Here is a 20,398-nt window from a genome sequence, read left to right as displayed (position 1 = left end):
GATGAGATGTCCCTTCTCATTACCACTTGCTATTATTTGCCCATCTGGTGATACCACCACTCCGTTCACGTCGGCCCCATGCTCCTCCATCTTCTTCAACACTCTACCTGTCTTCAGGTCCCAAAGACGAAGTGTCTTGTCGTGCGAGCCTGTGACCATTCGTTGTCTATCGGGCAAAACTGCTACAGCGCGTATGACATCCTCGTGATCTTTAAAAAGTCGAAGGGGTTTGGTTCTTGGAGTGAGGTGCGACATTTTACTGGAAGTTGATGGTGTCGAACACGGTGGAGGTGGACTTGGGTAGAGAGATAATGGGCGTCTTGCTCCAAGCTACAGAAGCGTGTGTATTGAGTGTTTTTATACTGATTCACTGCATTGACTTGCCTCGTCTTTTAAATTGAAGCCTCACGTAGTGATGTATCGGGCCTGACTTGGCCTGAAAGCCAGGGGTGGGCCTGGCTTCAGGGGAGCTCGGGCCTGGCAAAAACTTTGAAAGCCCTGGCCAGGGCCTACAAACCGCCCAGGACAGGTCCGTCGAAGCCCTTAGCGAGCCTGTGGACCTGACTGGGGCCTGAGGCTAGGCCCAGGACATCGATAGGATTCATTAATCTCCTGCGTGTGCCGGTCGGATGATCGGACCTAGCAAAGTGCCGAACCTATGTGTAATCGACCAGGTCATTCGAAGTCAGTCCGAGTGGGCTAACTACAATTCTAGGAATCCATTCAGGTCTGTTGACATGACATTAAAATGGACACTGTGAGACGCTGGAGACATACTTATGGTGTTACGTGACCGTTGCTGTGCGGTAGCCGGCGGATTAAGTTGAGCTCCCCGAGCCAAGAGTCACTGGTCAGCAACTAGTCAGACCCAAGACTTGGTCCTTTTAAGAAATTCATGGCCTGCATCACGATAGTCTTGAGAAAGCGAGAATTTGGTCAGTAAAATATGTAAATTCAGTAACCAGTTGTCTCACCAGTCGCTGATGAACGAATACAGTGGTCAAACATGAACGTGATCGACCGTGTGTATTCTAATGAATGTAGTTCCTCTTCTCAAGCTTCGAGAGAAGTAACATGTATGTTTTTCAGACCGGTATTGAAGAGGTCACCTAGTACGACGAGTCAGCCAATCTAGCACACGTTCTCCACTGACCGTCCCTGTGTCACTGTGATCATACTATTGATATTCCAGTCCCTCGCTCTTGTTGCTGCCCCAAAACCAAGCGCGGCGGTTGCGATGTTGTTGCAGTCACTGCTACATAGTAGGTATCTTTTGACGCGTGGCCGCAGCTGTGAAGGGATATTTTGGGGTGAGGTGACAGGCACCTGAATGATAGGCCTGTGACTGTCGAGATCCCTCCACCTTACTAGGATCAAACATTCCTCCGTCTATGAAAGACTTACAATAAATATTTTCCCCGAGTAGCATGTAAGTACGCACACTAGGAAGGTGTAGTTGCACGCTTCCGAGCAATAGGTCCATGGACCAGCCAAATACACGCACATAACGCGTTGGTTAATTAAATTTAAAATCTGCATCAACACTTCGATATTCGCCTTTTTCCTACCTTCGCAACCCAGTTCCATTGTCAAGATGCCCGTCTTCGTTCAGCGTCCCGCGCCAGCCTTCACAGCTACCGCAGTCATTGAGGGTGAATTCAAGGACATTTCCCTGTCTGAGTTCTTGGGCCAATGGTACGTGTCTTACGGTAGACATTCGTGAGAGCAGTGGCTAACATTAGCATTGTCTACTAGGGTGATTCTTTTCTTCTACCCAATGTGAGGATAATCGTTCTCTTCAAGTGCCGTGTTCTTACCACGCGCTGACAGGGATTTTACGTTCGTTTGTCCAACTGAGATTTTGGCTTTCAATGATGCGCTTCCTCAATTCGAAGCGCTGAATGGACGCGTTCTCGGTTCGTTCTCTTTTTGTCGTCTACTGGACACGTTTTGATGGTGTCACAGGTGTTTCCACGGATTCCCAGTACTCCCACTTTGCATGGGCGCAGCAACCGAGGAAGCAGGGTGGCATTGGGCCCGACCTCAAGCTTCCTTTGATTGCGGATAGGAACATGAAAATATCCAAGGATTATGGTGTCCTCATCGAGGAAGAAGGCATTGCACTGCGCGGTCTGTTCATTATTGACCCCAAGGGTATCGTCAGGTGAGTCTGCGTTCTATTCCTGGAATAGGTTACCGACGCTTTAATATAGGCAAATCACCATTAATGATCTGCCCGTCGGTCGATCCGTGGACGAAACCATCCGTCTTCTTAAGGCCTTCCAATTTGTGGTACGGCTTGTTATTTGTACGGTGTAACGTTTCACTGCATCTTTTCCAGGAGGAACATGGAGAGGTCTGCCCTCTGGGTTGGACTGAGGGTGCTAAAACCATCAAGCCGGATCCCAAAGGATCTTTGGACTACTTCTCGACGGTGGATGCTGCGGCAACCAACGGTCATACGAACGGGAGTGCCAAGAAACGTCCTCGCACAGATTAATAATTTACAATGGTGTGTATGACAGCTAGATCATGGCAGACGCCTCTTGTGTCGCTAGAACACCAAGGTAGACAATTGATATCCAGTCATTTAATTCCCCCGTACATATTACTTGCATATCTATATATACCTTATGTTACATCCCGGATGAAAACGTCGACTTCCAAGTTGCACTAAGCTCGGATACAATGCCGCATAGCAGTAAAGGGGGCCCGGAAGGGGTCGGCGATGCAGCTCTGCTAGATCATTGTCTAGTTGAATAGACATCCGTGTCTTGTCCGAGTGGATAAATATATTTTCTGCTGTATCCTGAACGATAGCTGAGGCTCGACCGTCACTGTTTCCTGTGAAACCACACTCCACAGAGTGCCACGTCTGCCTGCGGTGATGGATCCGGAAAGTAAAATTGGATGTCACTAAGTGTAGAGCAGGCTGTCGTCCACATTTTGGCATGTGTCTTCTCTGTACCTGAGCTCACAAAGTCGCTTGATAGGACATCACCCAGAGGCGAAGTAATCAGCATCGATGAAGGGTAAAGCGAGGTTGTGGCAGTCGGAGAAGGTATGGGCGGTGGGACGGAGACAGACAATGAGGGTGTTGTTTGCATGGAACGAAATGGTGTGGTGAGCTTGAGTGTGCGCAAGCCATTAAAACGCGAGATGACTGAATCAATGATGCCATAGAGTATCTTCGTGCAAAGCGTCAGAATGAACGATGCTTGAATTCGGAAAATATCACTGACTTCAGCGGTGTCATTTTCCATCCAAAGTACCTCCACCTCCAAAACGGCGAGACCGCGAGTATTGGAAGCACCACTATCTGACAGTATTCCACCGGCAGCACCCAAGAATTTTTCAACCGTTCGTTTGTCCACCTCGTGGGTGAAGACTACGTCCAGTTTGGAGACACCTTGAATAGCACGGAGAAGTGCGGCAGGTCGCAACCCCGTGTAAAGCGTGGTGGTGACATCCAAAACGACACTATGGAGTACGTGTCCCAATAAGGAGCATATTGTCGTCATCAGTTGTGGGGGAGCGTGCAGTTGAGAGAGCGACGGCAGTATGATTTCTCGTGCGAGCCCGAATGCGGATGTATGAGAGGAATATTCGGGGGAAAAAGCTGTCTCGACGACGTTGGGAAAAGCTAGATATTGTAGGGAGGTTTGATTTTTGAGAAAATGTAGAATGTCGGTTACTTGTTGCGGAGAGATTGTGTCGTCAAGGATGACCAGTGTTTTCAACCGGAAAGGAAGAGAAGGCGACTGGGAAAGTACTGGAACACATGTCCGTATCGTAAAAAATTCCAAGTTCGACATATTCTGCAACGCGGTCGTAAAATCAGGAGATGGTATAAGGTGGGCATCGCTTGACGTTGTCGCGGGCCAAAAGTGACAGGAGAGAGATTGAACCCTCGCAGCGAGAGACGCATGGGTGGCGAGGATGGTACAAAGCTTTTCAACTTGTGGCTCTGATATTGATTGGAAGTCGAGTTTCCGATACAACGCGTTACGCGTTGGGAGGCAGAACTGAGCCGAAACAAGGGCAATACGCGGTAGATCGAACCTGGGCAAAAAAGACAATATTGTCTCTAAGACCTCCACAGGAAGATTCTGGATCGCGATTCCTGTCCGGTAATTGCCAGCTTGTGTCGTGGGTTCTGCAAGAGGTTCTGGATGGAGTTGATGTGACGGATTTCATTCAATAGATCAGGCAAAGACATGAACGCCCTTGGCTTACCTCCATTTCCACCCAACGGCTCTAGATCAACATTTCCACTTGGTAATTCCCAAGGCTCCATTAAACTGGCCCTGCGACCTAGGCCGCTGGGTCTCCGAATTTCGTCCGGTGATCCAATGGAGGAATCACTGGATAATCGGGGATATACTGCAGTGGCATCACGAATGAATCCGACTGCTCCGTAGCCACCCGCGCCATGGCGCATGGGGCAGATGTTCTTAGACAAAGTTCTTTTGCGAGGGTTGAAGAGGGTGGTGACGCGTTTAAAGACACGATTTGGAGAAACTTTCTCCTGGACCTGGAGGGGAGTGTTTGCTGCAGCACTTTTTCCTCCAGCTATATCCAAATCAGTAGATAACCTTAGCGGCTCCGCAGAGCGTCGAGAGAGGAAGTGCATGGCTGAAGGTAGCTGAGAAGCTTCAAGTTGTTAAACGAAAAGAAGTCAATCCTGAGGAGAGAAAGTTGATGGCCATAGCAGGGTTAAGTAGTTTCGTCCCGTTTGCAGAAGGTCAATATGCATGCGGGAAAGTACAAGGGTTTATTCTCAGGTGCTGCCGTATACAGCATTTTTACATTACATCATATGTACTTATGTTGCGAACATCAATGTTCACTTCTCACTTGAAGCTCGACTCGATGCTGTCTATTCAACTCCGCGGGTAGTATTATCTTCCTTTCCAATTCTATACCACGTTACTTACCGATCGATCATGCACAGACGTTCGCCAGGCTGGATCACCATCAGCGCCAGCAGGGGTGCGCCGCAACTTAACACCCTTTATATAACACATTGGCCGTTTTTTTTCTGACATATGTACGTACTGAGTTTGTTGTCTTTCGTGTCACTGTTGATCAGTTGTTAAGCACACAGCTGAGAAAAAGTACCTTCTCCGAGTGGCCAATAGCCACACCAGTTTGGAGCACATGGTTACTGTCATGGTATACTTACTGTGCACTACTTGCGAGTCAGTGTAGACTCGGTGGCCGTGGCGCTCGCCATCGTAGAATTTGACTATTATCGGGAATCGGGACGGTCGCACCTCCCATTGCGAGCAAAATTCAAATTAGACAAAGGCTCGGAAACAAGCGAAGAGGTGGATGTGACAGGTATGTATCAGTTGCATGGTCCACAAGTACCGAATAGCTACGGCTGGTTCGCTTTAAGAGCTTGTGCTCTCTTGGTTAGTCTGGTTGGCACCCTTGAATCCTCGTTGCTGGAAACTGGCTGCCGTTACACTTGAACGAAGTGGTCAACCTCCATCCCTTATCCAATCAACATAACGCAGCTTATCGAACAACTTCCGGAAGTTTCTAGAGATGCCGCAAGTAGCACGCAACTCGATCGAGACGTCTCCTGCGAGAGCAGTTAGCCCCGAGGTCAACAGCCATCAAAGCTGCAGTGTCCTCAACACGACTTCCTGATTTCACCACAACTCTACCACCCTCCAAAGTAAATGCCCGGTGTTGCTATTATCAACGACTTCAATGGAGACATCCTCGTCGCTTTCTTCTTAGGGGCTCCTATCCATTGGAAAAATCCCCTCTAGCTTTGGAGAACGTTGGACGGCGCACCTGGCCAGCCGCAACGGTTTGCTAACAGGCGCGCCGTGCACTTGACCAACACTCTACGTTAGGCTATATGCCACGCGTGCTGATCAGGAGTCTGCGTTTTTGAGAGAAGGTGTGTGCAGAAACTCTATACGACTTTTAGCCGGCTTAATTAACCGAGCAAGCATGCGCTCCTCTGCCAGCTTTCCAGTCCTGGTTTACAATCACGAACCTGCACGTTTGGCTGCTCTCTGCCCAACTCCGTACCCTCCGGGCACCACATGGGACACAGCACATGCAAGAGTTCATTTCATTGACCACTTCTTCCAGGCCTTCGAGGAACACTTGCGCGCTGTTCTCCAGTCAGGCATCCTCAACACATTTACCAAACCCACTTAGCAGTGCCGAAGATGGTTTCTATGCTTCACCCTTCCACACGGCTCTTTTCCACCACGCCCAGGCCATTCTCCTTGCGTCCAAAACTTTTCTTCAACCAAGAACTTCCTGAAACTCGAAAGGTGCTCCCGTGCACGACCATAAAATGTGATCACCAGGCAGATGTCAATGCTAAGAGAGCAATGTACTGTGACGCGAATGAGTTTGAACCTTGACCTTGCGAGGCTCTGCTGAGATGGCTAGAGCGGTGTGCAGATGCGAGGCTCTGTACCACGAGTGTGTGGGTGCTATTCTGGAATAAGCAGTATTCTGTCGGGATGGTTGAAGGTAGGGGTTGTGTTCTCTGGGATGTTAATGACAACAGGTCGGTCTGATAACCATACGCCCTTCTCGACAACGCTTCTGTTTTCACTGGATCCTAAGTCTAATACGTAGCCCCTACCTCGGTTGCCCTAATTTATGACTTGTGCGTCGTCAATGTCATATCTCCAACCAGGTACTACCATAGCCTTCGCAATGCAACAGATTTTGTGAGCACTACGTGAAGCATAAAGGTGATTGATCGCGATATGTGTGAGATCTTGCACTACAACGGTACCAAGTTAGCACGCGTGAACTTTCCTGATCTGGGATGACGTTACACTTCGTAAGACAGCCTGAGCCTAGCCAGTACTAGTGCCTGCCAGCAGTCTGCGGCGAGGCAACCTTCCACTGACGCATGGTCAAGTACTGTTGAACAATATTTATTCTCACTACATTCATAGTAACACATCATTGTCTGCTGTCCTTCTGCAAATCCCACCAATCTCACACAGATTCGTTTCTTCCGGTATGCGTTTGTATCAGCTTGGTTCCCAGCTTCTGAGGTATATCGTGATTCGTGAAGCTGCAGGAATCGAGTTTGGTCATTGACCCTGCTTTATAGTTACTTAGCGGCGTCCTGTCGCTGGTTACGATCCCTTATTCTTAGAATGGGACTGACTCGGAAGACCTTGCCAGTGGATGGTCAGTCATCGACCACCAATACCAACCAGGCTCATGCAGCCTGGATCGATGCAATGCACAAATTCGACGTCCTGGATCACAACATAGACGCCTTATCAGGCCCCGGGCAGGTCCCAACAAGGCTGATTAACATTTTTACGGGTCAAATCGAAGAAATCCACAACGATACCACGAAACGCTATGTCATTGCATCCTACCTCTGGAATCCAGACAGATTTTCGGATACTCAGGAACATTACACTGGTTTGTGGAACGACATACCCCACGCACCCACATTCGACGACTGGCTCCGTCTCACTTGTCTCATGCATCCAAACATCATTCAGGTGGTTGACGCAGAGGAAAAGGAGTTGCATCGTTTGCATTGTCCTTCGGAGGTGCCAGTAGGGATATCCCGGGAATATCTACAAGAGATATTTCTCCTTCTCGCCAGGGAAGCTTTGTTGATGGGCATTGAGCATGTCTGGATAGACGGCATCTGCATAAACCAAGCGGACCCAGACGATGTCGCGCGTGAGATACCGAGGATGAGCGATTATTACCGCAACGCAGCATGCTGTGTTGCTGTATCTGAAGCGCTACGCAGGCGCTATGCTACTGCTGAAGGCCCTCCACAAGATGACACCGGACCGGAATCCAGAAGTGCTCAAGCTTGGCGCCGGATTATAACTTGGATGAAGGGGTATCATGCCAAACGGCTCTGGGTCTTCCAAGAGACTTACCTAGCCACAAAAGTTGTAGTCCGCGCTAGTAACATCCGGATCGATGCCAGCGAAATGGTCAAGACAAGCGACTCGGTTTCACCTGCCTCTGCCAACCTTCTCAGCATTTCTAGTCACCAGTTTCCGATTTCCTTCCCGATATCGGATTGGAATCGTCCGATGTCCCCTGAGCTCTGCTTGCAGTACTGTCGCGAGCGAGAATGTACATTCCTTCATGATAACATTTACGGCATCCTTGGTCTCTTTTCCCCCAAAATTCGCCACTCGCTTCCAGTGGATTACCAGCTTTCACCAGGGATTATTCTCGCCATATTTGCCTGCTTGAGAGTCCGAGCTGGGGATTTCTCCGCTTTACTTACGCTCCAGCATGAATCCCATGAAAGGGACGATCCAGGCCTTGGCGTCTCGTGGTTGCCTAGAGGCTTTGGCTGGCACCCGAAAGACATCTTTGGTGTGATGCCGCATGCCGAACTCTTGCCTCTTGTTGACCCTGAAGGCACACTACATATGTCTATGTACTTTCTCGAGGTGGAGAAAGTGGTTGAAAGCTTGAGTTTCGCATCTATTGCGGTAGAGCATGATGATCTCAATATCGAGATCCATCTCATACCACGTTATGCCGAGCTTTTCCGCAAACGTCCCCCTCAAACCGGAATATTTCAGATCGGAGGGATATTGGAGCCTTCCAATAGCGGCCGTGATTATCTCGTCTTCGGTCCACCTACCTTGCGGCAGCATATCGCAAACGAGGAGCGCGAAGAAAGACGGACGTTCTTGACTCAGAAGGCGGAAAAGAGACCGGGCGAAGTTGTATTGGCAACCTTTGGCGAACAGAGTTGGTCGTTTGACGGTGTACCCAACTGGTGGTTCTGGCTTTTACTGGCAACAGATGATGAAGGAAAGACATGGAGAAAGTTTGGTGTAGCTCTCAGCCACGAAATTAATACTGACTCGATTGCACGAAAGAGATTTAGCATTCGGTAGTAAGAGCACAAGCTACTGTGCATCCCGTTGTGTAGATGAACGTTGAGACTTGGAGTATACTTGCTAGACATAATTATTACCTGTGGCTATGGGCGCGAATACATGCACTTACTTATGTACACAGTGCGGAGTACTTGAATCTCTAAAGATTGAAAAAGAGTGAATCGTAAGAGGATGCTCGGGTAACAGGAGCGGACAGCAACTCAGTCACAAAACCTAGACGCACCTACTCTGACCCTGGGCAATGAGAGGCCCAAAGCACCTTGGACATCATCTAAACCTTCGTGATTTCGATATTGGGCACGGTCAAAAATATCGTTTAAGCACGGCGAACCAGTCACCGTCTTTCGCTCTGGATATGGTAGGTTCTCGAGATCTAACGGATCGGTTGCGGAGGTGGGTAGGCCACAATTCAGGAAACCAACCAAAGCGGGTATCCGACGAACTGCTGCATACCTCATCAAGCGAGTGATAGAACGTAAAGAAAGCAAACACTTGAAGACAGGGTTTGACGCTATCGCAGCATGCACAATCTGTAAACTTCGCAGCAAAACGAGAAAATCATGTACCACAAGACTCACTACACAAAGTAGCAATAATTCTGTGGAAGGATGTGTTCACAATGTACGTCAAGAATGCCAGTCAAGGAGGGAAGTCGATGCCATCACCTATCCCTCAACTTCCTCAACACTCGTTCATGCAATGCCCTCGCCACAACGCTCAGAACAGAGCTATCACAGACCACCTCCATGTCGATGCAGGCGGTCCTTGCATGTTTGTCGTCCATGCGAAAACACTTTATGGCATCAATGACAAGGGTCTTGAAGTCTGGAATTGGTACAGACTGAGAAGCTCAGAAGATGAAGCGGAATATGTGGGGGAGTTCGGGCGAAAAAGAGAGGAGTGAGGATGCCAGTAGTCTGTGGGGGAGAACATGTCGGAGGTATGACTCAGCCTGTTTATGGGGGTTGGTCCATAGCTGGTGATTTGGGAAGCCAAGTTGAGGCAGAGCGAGAGAGGAACGTTGTACTTAGGTGTATCGGTGAAGGCGTGCACTGCGAAAAGCGTGATTTGAAAAATCCACCCGTAGGCGATAGTTGGTCCATACAAGTAATTAAGACGGTATAATCCTGCGAAGGCGACATGAGACATTACTCAGAATAGACAGGATTCACCTACCGAGGCATGCGTAAACCCCACCGTTTGCAGGTCGAACGATAACAGTCTCACATCCTGCCATTTATTCCCTTTCGTCATCCATGCCACCGCATTGCGCAAGCATCGACATCAACGACACATCAACAACGTCGAACACAGCGCACCTTCGCGGGAAATGACAACCATTTCAGAAACACAACGAGCTAAAACATCGAGACAGCGCGATGCAATGGCGGAGACGTGTGCGTGTTTGTGATCTGTGATAGACCTGCCAGCAATTCATTGATTGTGTACGAAACGGTGTCTGCAGTGGCACCGAGACTGAGTCTCGACGGCGATACCAACCTTGGGAGAGAGTGTCGTTGCACCATAGAATTTGCGCCTTGCGTGTTAAAGACAGGTGACTGGAGTCCTGGCCTGGTATGTAAGTTGATCTGTGCACGTACCTTGTTCTTCTGAAGATTTGGGAGCCGAACAATTTCGGAACAGTAACAGGGCACTCGTTTCTCTATGCAACTCGATCGAGGTGTCTCTTACGTGAGGGTGGCACGTCTATCGGTAGCCTCGAGGTCAACAGCTATAAAAGCCGCAGTATCCTCAAGACGACTCCTTCATTTCACCACAGCTCTACTATCCTCCAAAAGAGATGCCAGACATCACTATCATCAACGACTTCAATGAAGACATCCATGTAGCTTTCTTCATAGGTGTCCCTACCAACTGGAAAAATCACCTCAAGCCCGGAGAACGCTGGACGGTACACCTGGCCAGCCTCCCACTCCATTTTGAAGCGCGTCGGGTGCAGTGTAATGATTTCGATGCAGGGACTGTTTTGCGCAGTTGCGAGTTCAGCTGTGATGACTCTAGGGAAATGCTAAGAACTATTGGAGTTGCTTGCGCTGCTGGCACTGCCTCGGTAGTTTCGGTAGGTTACGCTTTCCGTGCTGGCCAGATACATAGAGCCCCCGCGATTGCGGGCACTTCCATAGCTCCATTGTCACTCATGGCTGCCGCGTGTGCTGGTGAACTTCCTGTCCTCTCCTGTGATACAACGATGCTGATGCTACAAACTCTCCAGGTGGTGCAAAATACAATACTTGGTGTGCAGATATGAGGCTCTGTACGGCGAGAGTGTGGGTGCCATTCCGGAACAAGGAGTATTCCGTCAGGATGGTTGAAGGCAGGGGTTGTGTTCTCTGGGATGTTAATGACCATAAGCCGGTCTGATAACTATACGCCCTTCTCGACAGTGCTTTTGTTTTTGAGTCTTATGCGTAGCCCCTAAAAGTCAGCTGCCCTACTTTGTAACTTATCTCTCCAACGATCTACGCATAATAGCATTGATCATGATATCCACGGGATCTCGCATTCAGACAACACCAATTGAACGCGTACAATCCCGTCCCTCGCTCAGGAAGTTCGTCCCAGCAAAAATGCCGTCACTCAAGAACTGCAGCATCCACTGCTAGAACTTCCTCCGCTCTCGTAGCGCTCGACTCGGACCTCGCCTGTGCAACGTTTGCGCCGCGGCATGCGCTGGCCCGTACCACTTTATTCGGGCGTATCTGACGGAATATGGTGACATGGCACGAAGGATAGCTAGATAGAATAGCTATTTCAATGTCGAATTGCTAGGAATGTCGCGGCGTCTAGGCTCTAAGGAAGTGCTGATGATGAAAATCACCAAAGATATTCTTTGCCATGCACAAGGCCTGGTGATCATTGGCTGTCTCAAGGCTGTCTCAGCCTGCAGGGATTCGGCGTGCCATAGATTAGCTGAGTGCAGCGATATCGAGCCACTGACAGCCATTGTCACTGTGTCGCCGCAAAGGTTCCAGCCAAGACACACCCTTAGATTATCCACCTACAGCAGGCAAGGACATCGCCAGCAACAGCGCCTAGTATTCATGTAAGTGTCATATGTGTTTCTGCTTGAGTTGCAGCGAGAATGACGCAAGTTGGCTAATTTTTGGATTTGTTTGATTTTTCAGCCGCCACAAACACGTGAGGCAAGACTTTCTGAAATGAGTGTACTGTTGAGCAATATTCCCACTACATCCATTGTAACAAATCATTGGCTACTGTCTTCTCACAATCTCACCAATCTCGTATAGGGTATGCATTTGTGTCAGCTTGGTTTTCCCGACTTCGGAGACATCTCATGAAGCTGCAGGAATCGGGTCAATCCACCCTACTTCTTATACTTAGTAGTGTCGTGTCGCTGGTTACGAACTCTCATTGTTAGAATGGGGTCGTCGAGGACCTTGGATGGCCAGTCATTCATCAACACAAACCGGGCTCACGCAGCTTGGATCGATGCGATGCACAAGTTTGATGTGCTGGATGACCACATAGACGCCTTACCAGCCCCACCGCAGGTCCCGACAAGGCTGATCAACGTTTTTACGGGTCAAATCGAAGAAATCTGCAATGATATGACGAAGCGCTATGTCATTGCATCCTACCTCTGGAATCCAGACAGATTCACGGATACTCGAGAACACTATACTGGTCTGAAGGGAGACATACCCCACGCACCCACGTTCGACGACTGGCTCCGTCTCACTTGTCTCATGCATCCAAACATCATCCAGGTGGTTGATGCAGGGGAAAATGAGCTGCATCGTATGCGTTGTCCTTCAGAGGTGCCAGTAGGGCTATCCCGGGAATATCTACAAGTGATATTTCTCCTTCTCGCCAGGGAAGCTTTGTTGATGGGTATTGAGCATGTCTGGATAGACGGCATCTGCATAAACCAAGCGGACCCAGACGATGTCGCGCGTGAGATACCGAGGATGAGCGATTATTACCGCAACGCAGCATGCTGTGTTGCTGTATCTGAAGCGCTACGCAGGCGCTATGCTACTGCTGAAGGCCCTCCACAAGATGATACCGATTACCAATCCAGAAGCGATGATGCTTGGCGCAGGATTGTAACTTGGATGAAGGGGTATCATGCCAAACGGCTCTGGGTCTTCCAGGAGACCTATTTGGCCTCAAAAGTTGTAGTTCGCGCTAGTAACATTCGGATCGATGCCAATGAAATGCTCAAGATCAGTGACTCGGTTTCACCTGCCTGTCGCTCGTTTCTCAGCATCTCTAGCCATCATTTTCCTGTTTCCCTCCCGATATCGGATTGGGACCGCCCAATGTCACCTGAGCTCTGCTTGCAGTATTGTCGCAAGCGAGAGTGCTCATTCCTTCATGATACCATTTACGGCATTCTTGCCCTGTTTTCCCCAAAAATTCGTCACTCGCTCCCAGTGGATTATCAACTTTCACCAGGGATTATTCTTGCCATATTTGTCTACTTGAGAGTCCGAGCCGGGGATTTATCTGCTTTACTTGCACTACGGCATGAAGCCCACGAAAGGGATGATCCCGGCCTCGGGCTATCGTGGTTACCTAGTGGTTTTGGCTGGCAGCCAAACGATATATTTGGCCTTACCCCGCACGCCGAACTCTTGCCTCATGTTGACCCCGAAGGCACACTGCATATGTCTATGTACTGTCTCGAAGTGGGGAAAGTGCTTGAAATGAGTTTTGCAGATGTTGTGGCAGAGCACGATGATCTCAATATTGAGATCCACCTCATGCCACACCACGCTGAACTCCCCCATCGACTTACTTCCGGAATATCTCATATCGGGGGAATTTTGGAGCCTTCCAATAGCGGCCGCCATTCTGGGGTTTTCCAAGTCGGTCCACTCACCTTGCAACAGCATATCGCAAACGAGGAGCGCAAGGAAAGACGAACATTCTTGACTCAGAAGGCAGACAAGAGACCGGGCGAAGTTGTATTGGCAACCTTTGGCGAACAGAACTGGTCGGAATGGTCGGCTGGTGTACCTAACTGGTGGTTCTGGCTTTTACTTGCAACAGAGGATGAAGGAAAGACATGGAGAAAATTCGGAATAGCTCTTAGCTACGAAATTAATACTGATTCAATTGCACGAAAGAGATTTAGCATTCGGTAGTAAAAGCACAAGCTACCGTGTAGCACATCGTGTAGACGAACGTCGAGACTTGTGCTTGCTAGAAATAATATTCCCTCAGCTGTGGCTATGGGCTCGAATACGCAAAGTGCGTACTCGAATCTCTTAAGAGTGAAAGAAATAGTGCATGGACGACTGGAAACACTGAAAAAGACGATGCTCAGGCAACAGAGGAGTGGGCATCAGCTCAGCCACAAAACCTAGACGCACCTACTCCGACCCTGGGCAATACGGGACTCGAAGTACTTCAGGTATCATCTAATCCTTCATGATATCGAGATACCTGCTGTGGGTACGGTCGGAAATATGGTGAACCAGTCGCCAACTTTCACAGGACGCGGTGGGTTCTTAGATTTCAACCAATGGCAAATCTAACCGACCGACTTGTTGCGACCCCTAAGATAGGCCAAGGTCAACCTCGGACTCTGTGACAAGCGACCATCCCTCGCAACTGGTTGTCAAAACGTACCGGAAGCACACCCACCCGCAAACAACCAAGCTATAGACCAATGTCAACCAAACCGATAAAGGTAGGCCACGATTAAAGAACACCCAACACGGCAGGTGTTGGATGAACGACCGCACACGCTGTCAAGTGAGTAATAGAGCGCGAACAAAACAAACGATTGAAGATCAAGTTCGCAGCACGCACAAACTGTAAATTTCGCAGTAAACCGAGAAAATCACAAGACTCACTTCATAAAATAGCGGAAATGTTTTCAAAGGATGCATTCACGATGTACGTCAAGAATGCCAATGAAGTAGATAAGTCAGTGCGCATCACCTACCCCTCAACTTCTTCAACACTCGTTCATGCAACGCCCTCGCCACAGCGCTCAGAACAGAGCTATCACAGACCACCCCGACGTCGATGCATGCAGCCCTTGCATGCTCGTCATTCACACGAACAGACTTTATGGCATCGAGAACAAGTGTCTTGAAGTCTGGAATCGGTAGTAGGCTGAGAAGCTCAGAAGACGGTGAAGAAGATGAAGCGGAAGCATCGGGCGAGCTTGTACCGAAAAGAGAGTAGGACGCATCTAGGATAGCGATCCGTTGTCCCGTCATTAACCGGAAGTCAAGAGCATGTCTACCGCGTCATATTCAGTGAGTGTTACAAGCTAAAGTGAAGAACCGCACCTGAGGTCACCATATAGAACCCTCCACCAGCCCAAGCCTTTGACATATGTATCCACCCATGGTTCAGAGGGAGCGGTCTTCCCAGCTATACGTGGCCGACCTCTACCACGACCCGGTGACTGCTTGAGATCACGGGCGCTTGCATTAATATGTTCAAGTTCCACCGCTATGGGAAGAGTATTTCGAAGCAGTTCGACAAGACGGTCAAGTGAGGACGACAGTGGTCCGTGGCGAAGAACATGGCGGAGGTATGGCTCGGCTTGTTCATGGGGGTTGGTCCGTAGGTGATGATTTGGGAAGCCAAGTTGAGGCGGAGCGAGAGAGGAAGGTTGTGGGTGTGTCGGTGAAGGCGTACACCGCGAAAAGCGAAGTTCGAAAGATCCACCCGTAGGCGATAGTTGATCCGTACAAGTGATTAGGACGGTATAATCCTACAGAAGGCGACGTGAGACATCGCTCGACGAATGGACAGCATTCACTCACCGAGGCATACGCAAACTCTACAGTTTGCAAGTCAAATGATAATAGCCTGACATCCCGCCATTTCTTCTCTTTCGCCATTCGTGCCACTGCATTGCGTAAGCATCAACAACAACTTCGACAACTTCGAGCACAGCACACCTTCACGGGCAATGACAACCATTTTAGAAACACGGGCCCACTCCTCCAGAAACTCGTCCACACAAGTGTCGACCTCTTCAGACAAAAAGGAGACCACAGCCTCCGCCGCATCATAAATGATCCTTTTCGATGGACGGATGATATTCTTGCTGCTAGATCCCGCCGCAGCACGTTTCCCAACGGGTTGTTGTACGTACTTCAACTTCACGCAGGTTACCACCTGGGCCTTCTTATCCGACCACCAGTTCAATGGTATGACGCGGATGTTGGGCATGGCCGCCTCGGCTGCTGGTGCACCGGATAGAATATCGGAGGACTGAACGCAGAGTGCTGGTACAGAACGGGCGAGAGATGATTGAATGTGCCCAAGCTCGGGTATCTGCGGAAGGGTGATGGTGGGGTTGACATGGGTGTAAGGGATGCCACGGAGCTTGAACTGGCGCTCGACTCGGGTATATGCAACGCGTGCGCTAGAACAATGATTTAGTATTAGATGATGAAAGAACGAGATTTCATACCAGCAATACGCATATAATTCCCGGAGCACTTGCGTTTCCAAGTTGAAACTATGTTCACGGTTAGCAACAAAAATTCGAGAGCTGAAGAAAATCTCACCTATCCTCGCTTCTTGACAATTCCGGAGGGATATCCTCTCGTCTTCTCCTCTGCCCCATCAGTCCTTCATGCGACAGAGATGACACCACAACCTCATCCATGCCAGCACCCCTATCACCTCGTATTCGTCTCACATCAAGCCACCCAATATCCTCCATAATCATGTTGCCAAACATCGTATCCGAGAGCATCTTCGTCGATATGAGCGCATACCTGAACTCTTCATCTGTGAGGACAAGCACGAGGTAGTGCGTAGGGAAGTTAGCAAGCTGGATATACATCATGCCGCGCGCTGCAGCTCCAAGCTTTTGAATCTCTGTTTGAGACGGAGGTAAGACAGAGCATAACTATGAGTTGACAGCACCAAACCTTCTTTGGAGAAGTTTCGGTGTCGGAACACTTGAAAGCCGAGATAGTTGGCTTTTTGTTCCACAATATCCGAAATCGTCTGTCAATACATAACACAGTGAGGATCATGATCGGAGCAAAAACCAAATTGTGCGCACGTTAAATCGCAGCCTAATGAGCACATCGAAAAGCATGTTGGGGGCCTCGTTGAGTTTGTCGGAGATAGCAGAAAATCGTGGTCCTCGGCCAGCTGCTGCGAGGTCACCTGTATCTCGTATGCTCAGACGGCCTGTCCTGGTATCGATGGTCACGATAGCGATCTCATCCGCACAGAGATGCACGTGAAGAGAATGATAACCTCCTTGTATGACTTTAGCAAGAGCTTAGAGTCGCAATGTTTTATACCCACTTTCAGAAACCAGAACCACTTTGCCTTCAGGGGAGAACACCCGAACAGGACCCCGTTGAAGTTGCACCTGGTAGAATTTCAAAATTGCTTGTGTGTGCACCTCGATCACCTTTCTCAACATCGACTCAAAGTCAATGTTACCAGAGTCCTATCCAAACCGCGCAGTGTGAGCAACTTCCTCGCGCAGGAACACTTTGGCATACCACCACAAGCTCCTTGACCGCAGCTATTGCTTCCTCAGCATCGATATTGGCAGCCAACACGCCCTTCAGCGGTTCCCATTTCGCATCAAACTGTAGGCTTTCGACATCATCAGAAGGGCGCATATCACCTAGTTTTGACCTCCGTTGAAGCTCGGCAAGCATCCGCGACATGGGTGATCGCGCGGTCTTTTTGTTGACATTTTCAATAATAGATATAGTCAATGTGCCGCCATGCGGTGGTAGCTTGAGCCGATTGGGGGCCGACGCGGGGACTCCGGGTTGTGGAGGTCGCCTGAGCGCACATGAGTAACAAGATAGTAATCTATGAAAACGGAAAGCCTTACATCCAGTACGATACGGCGAGTGTTTTCCGCCCATCGCGCATCTCAACTTTCAAGAAGTCAGCCCAACCAAGGGAGCGCATCCTCTGAGCCTGCGGGAAAGCCGTCAGCCGGCAGGTTGTAATGATGGATATCTACTTACTTGGTAACACAATATTTCAAGTTGATAGGACATGGACATCATTTCTGCAGTCTCCGTAAGCACTTGAACGACAAGAAAGTTTTTCGCTTACGAAGGAAATTAAAGAGTCTAACGAGTGGTGCATCTACTGTTCCCTCGGGAAGCTGCGGTCGCGGTGGATCTTCTGGGTTCGGAGCAAATTCTGGGTTATCTGGGAGCGGAAGGTAGCATGCCATTCGTGAGTCTGCCTCGTCTGCAATGTGTCGTCTGAGGACGCCAGTGGGCTCGGAAGGGAATTCTAGGTTATAAACAATATAAACAACGGCATGCAAAAAGTTAGACGCCAGTGATACCTTGCATGCCCGTAAGGTCACCACCGACGGTGATGAGGAACTTGACGCTAACAAAGAACCACCCGTCATTCTTCTCTGCACCTCTTAGGCAGATGGCAGTTTCGAACAACTTGGGGACCATAAAGTGCACGCGTCCATTAGCTGAGATACATCAATGAGTAAGGGGCGTTGACAATCGAAGCTCAGAAAGATACCAATGCGATGTTGAAGCATTTCTACTGGGATTGTCTCCGTCATGCGGAGACGGTAGCGGATGGCGTTTTCCATGTCACTAAGGGTGCGAATGATCTCAGGATCCGTTAGGGGAGTGATGGGAACGATAGATTTCTATGGAGAGATATGAGCGTGATCCTCATATGGCAAGATGGGGGGAAAACCTTGATGCCAGATGGGAGGCGCTGATACGTGCCAGTAGTAAGGACATCCAGCGAGGTGAGTAGATCATGATTTCGTAGCCTGCGGCATGGAACGCGTGAGGAGAAGTACGAGGACGTGCAATTCCTCCGTACCTGGCCGGATCCAAGCTTTCTTTTGCGTACGTCAGGCCTCTCATGACATCTTCGAATTGCTGGTTCTGATTCATTAGAAAGGCAGTGATGTTCTGAAAGAAAAGGTCATGAAGAGTTGGTCTTGATCAAACGCGTCACTCGCCATGCATTTTTGTACAGTCTCTGCATCCCGCGCCCACTTAGTGATAGCATACAGCTTTACAACTTGTTTCTTAGTCTTGACGACCCAATCAGCGAGCGTGCGTTTTCGAGCACTGTCAGACATGTTCGGAAGACTTCATGGGGTTGATTCAAAGGGCATATGTGGAGTGAACATGGGGCCTACTCACGTCTCTACAAGTTCAGACAACTCAGCATAGATGGCCTGAGCCACCCTGGAAAGAAGGTCGCCGAGCGGAACCTGGCCATCGAGAACTAGAGGGAGCTCGTTCTCTAGCCCCTCCATAGAGGGCTCGTGGTAGCCGTTGAGGGTATTATTGATGACTGCCAGTTTGCGAGTTACGGCTTGGTGCAACAGGACTTCCGTCGGACCGTTAGCGCTGCGAGGTGGTCCAGGTCACAGCCTGGAATCGTCACGTGAACCGTGACACTCGTTTTTGTAAGTAGCTCTCTCTTGATATACGACGCGTACAATACGGTGCAGGTAAGGTTTTTACTGTCGGCAACCATTATATATGTGGACTCGACATAGACCTCTATCGGATACGATGAAGGTCCTTCTTCGATGACCGCAACGCCAAGCTAACGCTCAATAAACTAGAGCGAGTGGACTTTCATTGACCTCCTGGGGGCCGTAGTTCAGTGACTAGTCTAGTCCTCTCACTTCAATTCTTTTTGGTTCTCTCATCCTCAAGTGAGTTGAAAAAAATTAAACGTGATTTCCACAATCGGAACTCTTTCCTAACTGCAACATAACTCTGTCTAATGATCTTCCTCGAATGATCTACCCAGTCATATCTGTATGCTTGTGGAGCGCCGAGTTCGTGAAACTTCCGCTTGTTGACATAATGATGTTATCCTCACTGGCGGAATTGTTCAAGTACTTGGTCTAGTGACTCTAGTCCATCGGTAGCGGAAATAAGGGCATTCGCGAAGTATAAACACGAATGGTCTACTACAAATAAGACAAGCCTCATTATCCTCGAACCATCGCATCGTCGAGGAACTTCTGTAGGCAAAAGACTATCTTGAGCGTTCGGATGGTATTTTCAACTCACCCTCCGACGCTAGGCACCCCGCTGCCCCCTATCATGCGTGGTGACCGTTACAAGGCGTTTCAAAATCACGCATGCCATCGTCCCAAGTCTCACCCTCGGAGATCTGTAGACCCCTCCCTAGAGCGGCCCTGGGGCATCGTCGTTTTCTTCACTGCAACATGAGCTAGCACTTGCCCCAGTCTCGATGCCTCAGAGGTACATAGACGTGTGGTCAGGATCGAGTCAGTAAGAGATTGTCCTCCGAATTGAGGTGTTGGGCATGACCTCAACCGCCGACGCAATGATTTGGAGGACAAACATCAATCATCACAGACTATACGGCTGATCTCTTTCCTGAAGAAACACATTCGGAGAGACTAACGGTTCGTCAGTTTGAGTATTTTTATTATCACTGTCAACTAACCTTTGGTAATGCCAGCGTGTTGGTTGCAGTATGAGGGGTACTGGAAATGCCACTTTTCATGCGGGACCTTCCTC

General features: G+C 49.3%; 8 protein-coding genes across 8 annotated transcripts; 4 read left to right on the top strand and 4 right to left on the bottom strand.

Moving 5' to 3' along the window:
* The first annotated feature begins 1,334 nt into the window (after positions 1-1,334).
* On the top strand, positions 1,335-2,667 carry EDB91DRAFT_698190 (peroxiredoxin). The gene is made up of 7 exons (XM_041328133.1): positions 1,335-1,429; positions 1,491-1,695; positions 1,756-1,779; positions 1,831-1,916; positions 1,966-2,164; positions 2,214-2,292; positions 2,342-2,667. Exons 2-7 carry the CDS (start codon positions 1,595-1,597, stop codon positions 2,498-2,500), a joined length of 648 nt encoding a protein of 215 aa, XP_041181915.1. The 5' UTR covers positions 1,335-1,429; positions 1,491-1,594; the 3' UTR covers positions 2,501-2,667.
* EDB91DRAFT_698284 (uncharacterized protein) lies at positions 2,668-5,094 on the bottom strand. Its single transcript, XM_041328134.1, has 3 exons — positions 4,237-5,094; positions 3,243-4,168; positions 2,668-3,188 (listed from the first exon to the last, which is right to left on the bottom strand). Exons 1-3 carry the CDS (start codon positions 4,631-4,633, stop codon positions 2,835-2,837), a joined length of 1,677 nt encoding a protein of 558 aa, XP_041181914.1. The 5' UTR covers positions 4,634-5,094; the 3' UTR covers positions 2,668-2,834.
* Positions 5,095-7,151: 2,057 nt separating this feature from the next.
* EDB91DRAFT_1108371 (uncharacterized protein) lies at positions 7,152-9,013 on the top strand (the record flags this gene model as incomplete). Its single annotated transcript, XM_041317550.1, has 1 exon — positions 7,152-9,013. One exon carries the CDS (start codon positions 7,152-7,154, stop codon positions 8,889-8,891), a length of 1,740 nt encoding a protein of 579 aa, XP_041181913.1. The 3' UTR covers positions 8,892-9,013.
* Positions 9,014-9,052: 39 nt separating this feature from the next.
* EDB91DRAFT_698018 (uncharacterized protein) lies at positions 9,053-9,521 on the bottom strand. Its single transcript, XM_041328131.1, has one exon. It carries the CDS (start codon positions 9,350-9,352, stop codon positions 9,095-9,097), a length of 258 nt encoding a protein of 85 aa, XP_041181912.1. The 5' UTR covers positions 9,353-9,521; the 3' UTR covers positions 9,053-9,094.
* On the bottom strand, positions 9,397-10,589 carry EDB91DRAFT_697974 (uncharacterized protein). Its single transcript, XM_041328130.1, has 6 exons — positions 10,496-10,589; positions 10,395-10,431; positions 10,214-10,317; positions 10,071-10,156; positions 10,000-10,021; positions 9,397-9,946 (listed from the first exon to the last, which is right to left on the bottom strand). The coding sequence occupies exons 2-6, from the start codon at positions 10,418-10,420 to the stop codon at positions 9,690-9,692; spliced, it is 495 nt and encodes a 164-aa protein (XP_041181911.1). The 5' UTR covers positions 10,421-10,431; positions 10,496-10,589; the 3' UTR covers positions 9,397-9,689.
* Positions 10,398-11,421, top strand: EDB91DRAFT_698020 (uncharacterized protein). The gene is made up of 2 exons (XM_041328132.1): positions 10,398-11,071; positions 11,128-11,421. The coding sequence occupies exons 1-2, from the start codon at positions 10,696-10,698 to the stop codon at positions 11,274-11,276; spliced, it is 525 nt and encodes a 174-aa protein (XP_041181910.1). The 5' UTR covers positions 10,398-10,695; the 3' UTR covers positions 11,277-11,421.
* A 672-nt stretch (positions 11,422-12,093) lies between these two features.
* EDB91DRAFT_1108350 (uncharacterized protein) lies at positions 12,094-14,127 on the top strand. The gene has a single exon (XM_041317549.1). It carries the CDS (start codon positions 12,296-12,298, stop codon positions 14,024-14,026), a length of 1,731 nt encoding a protein of 576 aa, XP_041181909.1. The 5' UTR covers positions 12,094-12,295; the 3' UTR covers positions 14,027-14,127.
* A 585-nt stretch (positions 14,128-14,712) lies between these two features.
* EDB91DRAFT_1304409 (mediator complex subunit MED14-domain-containing protein) lies at positions 14,713-19,149 on the bottom strand (the record flags this gene model as incomplete). Its single annotated transcript, XM_041325023.1, has 19 exons — positions 14,713-15,134; positions 15,185-15,615; positions 15,668-15,753; positions 15,806-16,275; positions 16,324-16,404; positions 16,439-16,736; positions 16,790-16,868; positions 16,927-17,138; positions 17,178-17,325; positions 17,381-17,672; positions 17,725-17,813; positions 17,864-17,907; positions 17,955-18,140; positions 18,196-18,336; positions 18,390-18,522; positions 18,573-18,651; positions 18,705-18,796; positions 18,847-18,979; positions 19,034-19,149. 19 exons carry the CDS (start codon positions 19,147-19,149, stop codon positions 14,825-14,827), a joined length of 3,420 nt encoding a protein of 1,139 aa, XP_041181908.1. The 3' UTR covers positions 14,713-14,824.
* Positions 19,150-20,398: the final 1,249 nt, after the last annotated feature.

Source organism: Suillus paluster, assembly GCF_016628075.1.
Source record: "Suillus paluster strain FC165 chromosome Unknown EDB91scaffold_6, whole genome shotgun sequence".
NCBI lineage: Eukaryota > Fungi > Basidiomycota > Agaricomycetes > Boletales > Suillaceae > Suillus > Suillus paluster.
Note: the sequence above shows the minus strand (reverse complement) of the source record. Positions and strands in the feature narration are given on the sequence as shown.

Coding starts and splice junctions, on each gene's coding strand:
- EDB91DRAFT_698190 (XM_041328133.1), top strand. CDS start 1,595: ATGCCCGTCTTCGTTCAGCGTCCCGCGCCAGCCTTCACAGCTACCGCA. Junction 1,696..1,755: donor TCTGAGTTCTTGGGCCAATG/GTACGTGTCTTA, acceptor ATTGTCTACTAG/GGTGATTCTTTTCTTCTACC. Junction 1,917..1,965: donor GCTGAATGGACGCGTTCTCG/GTTCGTTCTCTT, acceptor ATGGTGTCACAG/GTGTTTCCACGGATTCCCAG.
- EDB91DRAFT_698284 (XM_041328134.1), bottom strand. CDS start 4,633: ATGCACTTCCTCTCTCGACGCTCTGCGGAGCCGCTAAGGTTATCTACT. Junction 4,169..4,236: donor GCCGTTGGGTGGAAATGGAG/GTAAGCCAAGGG, acceptor AACTCCATCCAG/AACCTCTTGCAGAACCCACG. Junction 3,189..3,242: donor TGGAAAATGACACCGCTGAA/GTCAGTGATATT, acceptor CTTTGCACGAAG/ATACTCTATGGCATCATTGA.
- EDB91DRAFT_698018 (XM_041328131.1), bottom strand. CDS start 9,352: ATGAGGTATGCAGCAGTTCGTCGGATACCCGCTTTGGTTGGTTTCCTG.
- EDB91DRAFT_697974 (XM_041328130.1), bottom strand. CDS start 10,420: ATGGTGCAACGACACTCTCTCCCAAG. Junction 10,318..10,394: donor CAACGACACTCTCTCCCAAG/GTTGGTATCGCC, acceptor AATTGCTGGCAG/GTCTATCACAGATCACAAAC. Junction 10,022..10,070: donor TGGGGTTTACGCATGCCTCG/GTAGGTGAATCC, acceptor TCGCCTTCGCAG/GATTATACCGTCTTAATTAC.
- EDB91DRAFT_698020 (XM_041328132.1), top strand. CDS start 10,696: ATGCCAGACATCACTATCATCAACGACTTCAATGAAGACATCCATGTA. Junction 11,072..11,127: donor CATGGCTGCCGCGTGTGCTG/GTGAACTTCCTG, acceptor CAAACTCTCCAG/GTGGTGCAAAATACAATACT.
- EDB91DRAFT_1108350 (XM_041317549.1), top strand. CDS start 12,296: ATGGGGTCGTCGAGGACCTTGGATGGCCAGTCATTCATCAACACAAAC.